Source organism: Hyperoodon ampullatus (assembly GCF_949752795.1).
Source record: "Hyperoodon ampullatus genome assembly, chromosome: 4".
NCBI lineage: Eukaryota > Metazoa > Chordata > Mammalia > Artiodactyla > Ziphiidae > Hyperoodon > Hyperoodon ampullatus.
The window spans coordinates 107,021,978-107,033,558 of NC_136917.1; the positions used below are offsets into that span (position 1 = coordinate 107,021,978).

The window sequence follows — 11,581 nt, forward strand, 5'->3', positions numbered from 1 at the left end:
TTTCTCTGGAGGGCATGTGGGGAAATTTAGACTTAGGACGTGCCTTAGTTTGAGTTGCTGTAACAGAATATCACAGATTGTGTGGCTTATAAGCAACGAAAACTTTCTCACAGTTTTGGAGGCTGGGAAGTCCAAGACCAAGGTGCTGGCAGATCTGGTGTCTGGTGAGGGGCTGCTTCCTGGCTTATAGATATGTCTTCTTGCTGTGTTCTCAAATGACAGAAGGGGGTTAGGGAACTCTCAGGGGTGCTGACCTGAAACAAATAGACTGTCAGATATTTCTCCAGCAAATATGGGTTTATTCAGGATCAGCAAAGAATTGCAATTCTAGGTCTGCAACCATGGTGAGCCACGTGCAAGTCTCCACAAGACAAGGAAAGAAGAGTGCTTTTATAGAGAGAAGAGGAAGTTGGGAGGGCTATAGTAAACAAAGAGCCCTTGCCAGGAGGAAGGAAGGAAAAAAAAGTTGGGAGGGCTATAGTAAACAAAGAGCCCTTACCTGGAGGAAGGAGGAAGAAAAAGGTCTTCTTCCAGTTGGGCTCAGCTATTATCATAGGGTGGGAGAGCTCCTCCTTCTGGTCGACTCTATTTAATTTTGGATTTTATTAATTTTTTACAGGGGTCTCTTTTTTTTTTTTTTTTTTTTTTTTTTGCGGTACGCGGGCCTCTCACTGTTGTGGACTCTCCCGTTGCGGAGCACAGGCTCCGGATGCGCAGGCTCAGTGGCCATGGCTCACGGGCCCAGCCGCTCCGTGGCATGTGGGATCTTCCCGGACCGGGGCATGAACCCATGTCCCCTGCATCGGCAGGCGGACTCTCAACCACTGTGCCACCAGGGAAGCCCTACAGGGGTCTCTTTTTTAAGAGCACCAATTCCATTCATGAGGACCCCAATATCATGATCTAATCACATCCCAAATGCCTTACCTGCAAATACTGTCACTTTGGGGATCAGGTTTCAACATACGAATTTTGAGGGGGACACAAACACTGTCTACAGCAGGAAGTTCCCTTTTTTTCTGTGATAACTTGGAGATATCTAGAATTTCCTTTCTAAAATTCCAACAATTTTTTCCCCCAGGTAATTCATATTAATTTCCATACTGGTAAACACTGCAAGCCAGAATCTTGCTGTCAACTCATCCTATTATGTGCATCAAAAAGTATTGTTGGTACTGTAATTGACAGCAGTGTCCCCCAAAGCTTTGACTATTAGGGAAAAGGCAGCAACCCTCAAACCCCAGAATTTTAAATTATCTTTTTGTTTAATTGGTAATAATGATACCCAGGTTAAACAGTTTCAACTCTGCTACACAGAGTGTATACAAGCTATTTAATCAATTTCTGCTGGTGGGAAAATCCACAGCTTCCCAAATAGGTATGTATATGAAGAAAAGGACCTCTATGCATGGTTCAGTAGCTGAGAAGGGAAATGTATGACCATTGAACCATCAAAAATTGCCATCTGTAGTATTGGTAGTTCCATATGGTTCAACTTATATACCCTGTCTGAGGAAAGTGTGATTGATCTTGGTAGTGAGCATGAAGAGATTTCACACTACATAGTTTATAGATACAACTGCATTGAGCAAAGTTTTCAGAACATAAAGATGAAGATATTATTCAATATTTGTTGATATTATTAATTTGAACAAATTAAAGGTGTAAGTCTGATAAATTTATCAATATATAGATATTTAACTGACCATCTCGTGTTACTAGGCATCAAAAGAGAATTTCCTAGACTGGCTTCTCATATACTAGGAAATGCTATTAAACCCAATTTATAGTCATCCTACCTCCGTCTATCTAAATATAACTGTTGAAAGCCTAATATTTACCTGGCATTGTAGTAAGTTTTGGAATCCAGCAAAGAAAAAAGACAAACCTTATTCTAAAGGATATAGAGCCCATTAAAATCTTGAATAGGGCTTCCCTGGTGGTGCAGTAGTTGAGAGTCCGCCTGTCGATGCAGGGGACACGGGTTCGTGCCCCAGTCCGGGAAGACCCCACATGCCGCGGAGTGGCTAGGCCCGTGAGCCATGGCTGCTGAGCCTGCGCGTCCGGAGCCTGTGCTCCTCAACGGGAGAGGCCACAACAGTGAGAGGCCCACGTACAGCAAAAAAAAAAAAAAAAAAAAAAAAAATCTTGAATTATTCAATATCAATTATTGTAGTATCTGCCTTTTGTCAGATCTCTGAAAATTGGGAGGGGATGGTGAATTTTAGCTGCAAAACCTAAATTTGAGATGACTTTCTACAGGAATGCTACATTGAGTTATACTGTTTTCCAACGTACAATACACAATGAAGGTGACTGGACAAGGGAGCGAGCGTCCTCTGGCATGCTGTGCACACCTGGAAGAAGGCCCACATTTTTCTAATTTTTACAAAGCTGCCCATCGGGTAAGTGGGATCCATCAAAATGAGAGACAAGGTGTAAATGCACAGTAGGTAGCTACTCAAAACTGCAGCTCCAAAAAACCACTTTGAAAGTAGAAAGCTATTTACCTCCATCAATCTGGGCCTTCGTATACACATGGGAAGTGCTAAAAAGAGATCTTTCCTTACTACCAAATCATGCTTTTGTGTGGTACCCATCTTTGTAATTGTAGATACAATTCATTTAAAATTTTGAAGAGTCCTTAGAAGATCGAGTTGACAAAGATTTCTACAACTAAAGATTCAGAGATATATAGAAGTAATCCTTTTCAAGGTCTTATGGGGTACCCAAGTATTTCAGTGAGGGTAGGCCAAGCTTTGCTGCAGTCACAACCCTCAAACCCCAGGAGCTGAAAACAATGAGAATGTTTCTTGCTCATTCTATACATTTGACAAAGGGCTGTACTACTAGTCCCTCAGGAACCCAGGCTAATGAAGGCTATACCCCAGCAGCAGGAGCAAGGGAACTTGGTGAATTGTACACTGTCTTCTAAAGCTTCCATGAAGTGTCAACACATCATTCTTCTCATATTTTCATTTGTCAAAGCAAAGGAGACAGAGTTCAATCCTGCCATGCATACAGAAATAGAACTGGCATATTCTTGAAAAGCCCTAATGACTACTATACCAGGTTAGAGAAAGACCCAGATAGCTTGTACCCATATTCAAATATGAGTTCAAGAAGTCTCTCCAAAATTAACTGTACATTATAATTATATACTAAAAATATCTTCACTGTATTAACGTAATACAAAGAAAATGGCTATGTTCCTTCTGGTCTACAAAATTTTAACAGCTATGAGAACAAAGTATCATTTTGTAATGGATGAAATTTTTTTAATTGTTTGATGTGACAGAGTATAAATCATGTAAAAGCTTTCATTATTTACTACAGAGAAATTATTTTCTATTGAAGAGACAGAAAAAAAGAATCAACACTATTTCTCTTTTCTAAAATCAGCTTAATCTTAAATTATACTCTAAAGACCTATGCTATGGACTTTATTTATTCACTACACTAAAATAAAGGTTTATTACATTTTGACATTGGGGTCCATCTTCTCAGTATACTTTACAGAATAGTTGCAGCAGGCATTGTCTTTTACACACCCCATAGCCAGTTTCTTCTATTAGAATGCTGGTTTGTTCCAGTTTCCACTTTTTTCACATTGACTTGGAAGAAAATATTAATTGCTCAAATGTATCACTGCAGTGACTGTCATTTCCCTTGCTAGTGTTGTATTTAGAAATGGATATATTATAACCCTTGTGTCCAATGAATGGTGAAGGAGTTTGCTAGTGGGCTTCTAGGAAATCTTTCTTCATTCTTAAAAATAACTTGAACAGATTTTTTTCTTGCTGGATATTGTCAAGTCTGTATGGGATGCCTGGAACTGTAGTAGCCATCTCATGACAAAGAAATAGTTTACAGACAATAGGCTGTTTGGATAGAATGCCCTTAAATTCTCTGAGCTCTATCTTTGTTATGTAAAACATATTCCCTAATCCTTTAAGCCAGTGCTTCTCAAAATGTTGGTCTCAAACAGGACCAACAGCTACTGTCAGAATGTAAATCAATACACATTTTCTTTCAAGGAAGGTTATCTACAAAGAACATCAGATGGACTGAACAGTGTGGTCAGTGACAGTTAAGTTACACTTTGGCAGAAAATCTTAATCTCATTGAGTCTGCAACAACTGTTATTATTTGGTTGGAGAACTCAATTAATAAAGTTACCTGGGAAAAATTCATTTTTCTTCAGAAAACACTGACACATACACCATTTTGGTGTACAGACTAGAAAGTCTGGGGTTTGCTTTTAGGTAATTTTGCTATTCTTGGTTTCAATTCAGTAATTCATTCAATAAATGTTTACTGATCACTTAAATTATACATATAGTATAAATGAATAAGTAAAAGCTGCCCTGGTCTCAGAAAAATTACAAGTTGGTATGGGATATAGGAAGGGAAATCAGTGATTACAGTACTTGCCAAGGTTAACTATAAAGCTGTTTACAGGGTGCTGGAGACTTAAGTATATTATGTTTGGGAGGAATTGGCAAGGGAAAACTACAGAAAAAGGTGGCACCTGAGCTAAGTTAATATGTGGAGGCAGTTCACAAAACTGGAGCTGTGGCCAGGGTGAGGCTGAAACCAGAAAAATGACTGTCATGTTAAAGAGTTTTAATTTTACTGATGATGACAGCTTATTACATGATCAGCTTGCATTGACTACCATGATTCCAGGCATTTTTGGACATGGATAAGGTTGAAGTTATTTGCTGGACAACTAGTTAGAAATGTAGCTAGACTTAGTAATTGAAAATACCAATCTATAACTGCTAAATGGCCTTGGGATTAACTTGAACAATTTATACAATGTCCATTTTAGTTCCTCTACCTCACTTGTTTTTGAGTTAAGCACTCTATTTTAATCTTCACAATATCCTAAGATAGTTACTCTGATATACAAGGAAACTGAGGCAGAGATAGTCTCTAGTTGAGCTGAAACATGGTCAAGGCTGGCTTTGAATCCAGTCAAATCTTAGTCCTGAGTCCATATTCTTAACCCCTTTTGTACTGCTTCTCTGGCAAAATGTAGGACATTTTGATTTTTCCCATTAGGGTGGCCAAAGCTTAATTACGATAATTCTGGTTTCCTTAAAATGATTCCTGGGTTTCAGCCCCCAACCAAAATCCCTAATCAGGTATTCTGGAGTCAGGGAAGCCTCTGCATAAGGTACACTTGGCCTAGTGTAGTTTCATTAAGTGTGTATGGGTCCACCCAGTGTAAACTTTTATAAGAGAATCTGGATTTTTATGGGAATCTTGTGGTTTTAGGTGTTGGCTTGAACTTTTAAAAACCAGTGCGGGGGAAAATATATACATAAAATTGAAAAAAAATCAATATTCTTTGATGGTTTTAAAAACTCAAGCCAACACTTAAAAAAAATTAAACTGGAGTCACATGCTTATATGAAATTGTGATGGTTAATTTTACATTATCAAGTTGACTGGGCCATGGTGTCCAGATATTTGGCCAAATATTACTCTGGATATTTCTGTTAAAATATTTTTTGGGATGAGATTACCTTTTTTTTTTTTTTGGCGACACTGCAGCTTGCAGGATCTTAGTTCCCCAACTAGGAGTTGAACCTGGGCCATGGCAGTGAAACTGCGAAGTCCTAACCACTGGACTGTTAGGGAATTCCCGAGATTACTACTTAAACAGTTTCAGTAAAACCTACTCTCCATAATGTGGGTGAGCCACATCCAATTAGTTGAAGGCATTAACGGAAAAAGACAGACTTCTCCGAAAGAGGGAATTCTGTTAGCAGATGGCTTCCGACTGGAATATCAACTCTTCCCTGGGTCTACAACCTTCAGTTTACCCCATAGATTGTTGACCTGACAGAACCCCCACAATTTCAAGAACCAATTCCTTAAAATAAATCTCTCTATAGACACATGCTGTTGGTTGTTTTTCTGGAGAACCCCAATACGAAAACTAAAAAGTTGTCTAGCCTCTATCACTCAATATACTTACATACTAAGAGCCAGCCTGTTGAAGGCCTTTCATGGGGATGGGGTAAACCGTATTCCTATCCCGGGCAAGGGAGGTTTTTCTCTCATTCGTGTACACCACTCAAATACTTTAACTAAATTCAGAAAGAAATTTAATAAATGACATTTTCTACCTAGACCCTGCTGTAAAATACTAAGTTACTTTCGGCTCTTGATATATTTTAAATCAGGGGGAAAAAATTATTCATTTAGGACTTGCCAGGACTTAAAATGTTTTTATATAGCTCAGTGAATTTCAAAATAGGAAGAAGGCTCTATTCCCATTTCCTCCAAGAAAACCCTGAAGGCTAAATTTGTAATTTAGCAAAGATTTGAACCAATAATTCAAAATTATATGAACCCTAAACTCTTACTCTTGCTTCTACTGTTCCAAAAAGCAGAAATCATTAATGTTATATAGAAAAGCTCTCCAAGCACAGAACATCTGACTCATCAATGGATAATCAAAAAACAACACACAAATACGTAGAATAGTTGGACAAAGTCATTTAGACTAAATTGCATCCATATTTAAGTAATTGCCAGGCAGTTACTGAAGAGCCTAAAGATAGGTATTCTAGTGACCAAACCGGGATTAAAATATTCAGTAGCTAATTACTTTCCCCCTGCCCTAATATAAAGCTCTTGGAACTAAGTCATTATATTTTAAGTGGTAAGCAGCATTTCATTATTCGTAATTTTGATTCACTGATACAGCTAATCAGAGCCATCTCGTAACCCATTTCTACTAGTCAAGCTCCAGAATAAAATGGGAATATCTCCTATATTGTCTCACATGCTATTACATGCCAGTTTTTTGTTTTTAAATTATTAATTTATTTATGGCTGCATTGGGTCTTTGTTGCCGCACGCAGGCTTTCTCTAGTTGCGGCGAGCAGGGGCTACTCTTTGTTGCGGTGCGTGGGCTTCTCGTTGCGGTGGCTTCTCTTGCTCTAGGCATGTAGGTTTCAGTAGTTGTGGCACAATGGCTTAGTTGGTCCACGGCATGTGGGATCTTCCTGGACCAGGGCTCTAACCCACGTCCCCTGCATTGGCAGGCGGATTCTTAACCACTGCGCCACTAGGGAAGTCCCTCAAATAGTTCTTTCATTCAGTCTAAACAAGACTAACATTGGTCAGTAGCACATTTATCATGGCAAAAATTTCAGTTTTAGGGTACAGGTCTAGAGGAAAAAAAAGGAAGCTCTTGAACTTAAATCTGCTAACACTACTGGTTTTCCTAATGATCAACTAATTATCACTCATGGAGAAAAATGAATTTACTCCCTCAAAGTAAAAAAAGACTAAAAGTGTATCTTTTTTCTGCCTTTAAATTAAAAAAAAAATTACAGGACAAAGTTTGCATTTCTTTTATAATGAATTACCAACAAATTCCTGACCCAGGAATCAAAAATTAAAATTCAGAATTTAAAAACAAGAAACAAACTAAATCACGTATTTAATTAAGAAACTAATAATGCAATATTACCCAAATAAAAAGTAGGCACAGGGACTCCCCTGGTGGCGCAGTAAAGAAGTTGCTTGCCAATGAACGGGACACGGGTTCAAGCCCTGGTCTGGAAGATCCCACATGCCATGGAGCAACTAAGCCCGTGTGCCACAACTACTGAGCCTGTGCTATAGAGCCTGCGAGCCACAACTACTGAGCTCACGCACCTAGAGCCCATGCTCTGCAACGAGAAGCCACTGCAATGAAAAGCCCGCGTGCTGCAACAAGAAGTAGGCCCCACTCACCGCAACTGGAGAAAGCCAGAGTGCAGCAACAAAAACCCAATGCAGCTAAAAAAAAACCCAATCCTAATCCAACACAATCTATTCATCCAAGGTAACAGTGTGAATCTACACATGTTCTCTTCCATCTCAATATGTCATGTAATGACAAGTTCAACAGCCAAGCAACCTCATCTTCTGGATGGACCAGTAAATTTGTACTGTCCATGTCTGCAGAGTCCTGCCCCCTTTCCAGCATACCTGTGAGTGGCCCTTATGAATACTTTGGTTGGAGAAAGCAAAGTCTCCACTGTTGAAAGCTATGGAAGAGACTCTTAATTCAAACAGTATTAGGCTGGTGAATGAGGCAAACTGGAGCATGTAAAAAAAAACAAGCACATGCTCAATTATCATGTTCCATATTTCAGAGAAGAGGCATTAAGGATTTATGCTGTAAGTTTATTTACAAACATATCTAGGATGATGACTTCAAGAGTTTGATCCTTTTTTCAAAGAGACTGCACATCTTAAAATGCTCCTCTTCATATCTGTGAATAAAAACATAAAAAACGATATTAAAGAACCCATTCATTTAACAGAAATATGTAGTTTCATTAATATATTGTCTGTCCTTCAATTTATGACTGGTACATCAGAAAGCGTTTACAGTATCATGACTTTATTCATACTGATTTTCTTCATCATATGCACCAGAGTCTTCCCAAGTAATGGCTTGGATAAATCATTTCCCTTCTAAACTAAGACAAGTAAAGTCTTTCTTTTCCAAAGTATATTTTGGAATTTATTCCAATCATCCCACAGAGCTTCCTTTAGTGTTACTTTTGCTGAAAATTCTGATTATAATTTAACTAAATAAGTCCTTTCTTCTCACTCTGGGAATCTGCTAATCTTGCTGCACACAAGATTCCTTCAGGTATACACTAATATATACTGCCCTCAAGACAGATCAGCATTAATCAGTTTACTAGAACTTTACCTGGTCAAGTACCTGAGCTCTGGAACGAGACTGCCTGGGTAAAAATTCTGGTCCACCATCACTAGCTATGGAATACTGGGCAAGTTAACATTTTTTTTTTGGTCTCAGATCAGGTTAACATCATCCACCTCAGTCTTGCCTGGTAGCCAACCTGAGCTTATTAATGTAAAGTGTGCCTGACAAAGCGCTGCACTCAATAAACACTGGTTTTCAGGCAAAGATACATTTGTTTATAGGTTTAACCTGTCTCCCTCAATGCCACATCCACACTTAACTTCAGGAATTACAACAACACATAACAGTGTATTTGTGATTTTGGGGGGCGTGGTAAGGGAAGAAAGGAAAAAAGGGGAAACCTCTGTGAAGATTAGAAATGCATTAATTATTTACCTGTCTCATGGATTATTTTTTAAGCAGTTGGTGTCTTACTATATAGAAAGGTGCAGCAAATCCAGACCCAAAGTACAAAGTCATCAGAGCTAGTAACCGCCACTTGTTTTCCACTGAAAATGGTATATTCTGTTGGGGAAAAAAGAGGAAAAAAAGAGAAAAGAAACTGAACTTCAAATCATCTGATTTTATAAATCAAAAATAAGTATACAGGAAACGCTAATTTTTCCATAATCACGTTATATATATGCCATATACCATAACACTTTTTAAAACACTATCTTTCAAATCCTATGACCTCCATCACACAAAACACTCAAGGTAAAAAGATACCTGGTTTTACTCATCAACTCTACCCCTCTAGACCCTTTCTCGGCCCATTAATACTAGGCTTCAGGTAACCCTCGCAGGGTGTTACTGCTAACTACCCGATTTAAACTATTTATACCTGAGGCTAAAACCAACTTCAATGAGTGCGGTTAATACCCCTAATTTCGTCAACTAGTTGGAGACTAGCCCCACACCACAGGCCCTCATATCCTCAACGTTTCAATGACTTTCACTTCGAGTCCGGTGACCTCTAGCTGGGCTTTAAGCCGCAATACCTGCAGCCAGGCGCTTCAGGGCCCTCCATATCTTGAGGGCGGGGTGGGGCGCGAGGGGGAAATGGGGGAGCACTAGTGGGAGGTAAGGCCTCTGGCTTTACCTACTCATTCCTTTTCGCGACTACGGCGCGCAGCCAGGGTCCTGAACTTTCTCCCTGGTCCCTGGAGGAACTGGAATGCTAGTCGACGTCCCATATCAAAACCCCGGCTTCCCATCTCTCTCCACGGCCCATAGGCGGCCTTGGAGTTCAGCCAGTCGCAGCCAAGTGCCCCCTACCCAACGGAGCCAGGCCCCTTCCATACTAACCTTCCCCGGGCCCTCCTCATAGTGGCTCCTACGGACCACAGAGGTTGTGAACCTCCGGATGCTTTGTCCCAACATAGCGCTGTTGGAAGCCCTGCGAAAGGCGCAGAAACTGAAAGCTGAAGAAATGGCTGCAGCCTCCTTGCCTGACGACCTTGTTCCCTTGTGGGCAAGGATCGAAAGGGAAGATGGGAAATGGGGCAGAGCTCTCGGAACATGCGACAAAGCGCCAGCCCCCGAGGATTGTGGGAATTGTAGTTCAGAACATCGTGGCGCCTTGTCGGCCCTGAAAGATTGTGGGAAATGTAGTCTCGCCCAGGTTCCGGTAGGATCAGAACAAACTTACCAGCAGTGTTTCTTCCAGACGTGAGTTCTTGTCGAGTTCTTGTCCGGGTTCTTGGGGCCTGTTTCTAGGACGATTTTTCTGAAGTTAGCGAAGCAGTTTCACCATGTGTGTTCTAGTTTATGGAAAAGGAAAATAAACCTCTCCCTTTTCTTTTTTTGTGACTATATGCTAAGTGTCTGTGATTTGCAGTACTACTCTGCCAGCGCTGCGAGAGATGTATATGCTCTTATCTCACCGGAAGGAAACGAAGCGTAAACACGAATAACCAAATAATATGCAGTACAAAGGATTTCAGAGAGAAAACTGAGTTGAAGTGCGAAGGGAAGGATTCCTGGAGATATAGAGAACTAAGTAGAACAGAAATAGGAAGAGAAAACTCAAGGCCATTATGAGTATGGTATGTTGGAAATGTGGAGGAGAAAGCAGCCTCTGATCCGGAGCCAGCCTGGACCAGGAATTGGTGTTCTCCTGCTGAACCTAAACAATTTAAGAGGACATGCACATCAAAGTTTCTCTTGTCAGTGATGGCTCAAGGAAATAAGATCACTTTATTATATATGAACATAGACAAAACATGAACATTGTTCAAGTCACAAAAATGACCAAACATCACCATACCCAGTCAATACGATGACTTCTGCTTCTTTATCAATTACAACCTTAACCGTAGGCTAGTCTTCCTTCCTCCTACGTAGAATTTAGTAAGAGAGCAAAAGTCACCGGAAAGAAGCCCAAAGCCTGTTGAGTCCTAACATCTTACTGAGATCCGCAGGGTTTCTCTGGGTATTCGGTCTCCCTTACTGCAATGAGTAATAAACCCAGCTTCTTCATTTACAGATGTATTCCTGGTAGTCTTTGACTAGTGAGTATTGGAAGAAACTGGTCATAAATGAGGCTGGGAAAGTATTAGGTTAGATTGTGAAAGGCCCTGCTAACCTAAGTTTTCATCTGTGGCAGAGTGTACCTTGCTTCAGATGACTCATTTATACAGCAGTAGTAAATAAAGTCGAGTAGGATTTAAGTCTTGCTTTGAAAACTGGTTATAAAGTGTATGCTTTAATCTTTCTTTAGCTTTTGAAAGAGAAAAGCCATGTTTCACCTCGACAAAAAACATGAACAAAAGTGAAGAAGTTTTATTTCTACAAGTAACTTGTAATTGAGTAGAGATGCATGTAATGCATAATTGGTATTCTCCTCCTAAT

At 39.9% G+C, this 11,581-nt stretch overlaps 1 protein-coding gene across 1 annotated transcript; it reads right to left on the reverse strand.

Moving 5' to 3' along the window:
• Nucleotides 1–8,182: 8,182 nt before the first annotated feature.
• COX7C (cytochrome c oxidase subunit 7C) lies at nucleotides 8,183–10,203 on the reverse strand. The gene is made up of 3 exons (XM_079703370.1): nucleotides 10,037–10,203; nucleotides 9,125–9,253; nucleotides 8,183–8,285 (listed from the first exon to the last, which is right to left on the reverse strand). The coding sequence occupies exons 1-2, from the start codon at nucleotides 10,109–10,111 to the stop codon at nucleotides 9,137–9,139; spliced, it is 192 nt and encodes a 63-aa protein (XP_079559496.1). The 5' UTR covers nucleotides 10,112–10,203; the 3' UTR covers nucleotides 8,183–8,285; nucleotides 9,125–9,136.
• Nucleotides 10,204–11,581: the final 1,378 nt, after the last annotated feature.

Bases quoted from the DNA above. Each gene is read 5' to 3' on its own strand.
- COX7C (XM_079703370.1), bottom strand. From the start codon at position 10,111: ATGTTGGGACAAAGCATCCGGAGGTTCACAACCTCTGTGGTCCGTAGG. The intron at 9,254-10,036 runs GTTAGTATGGAA...TTTCCCCAACAG, and splicing joins ATGAGGAGGGCCCGGGGAAG to AATATACCATTTTCAGTGGA.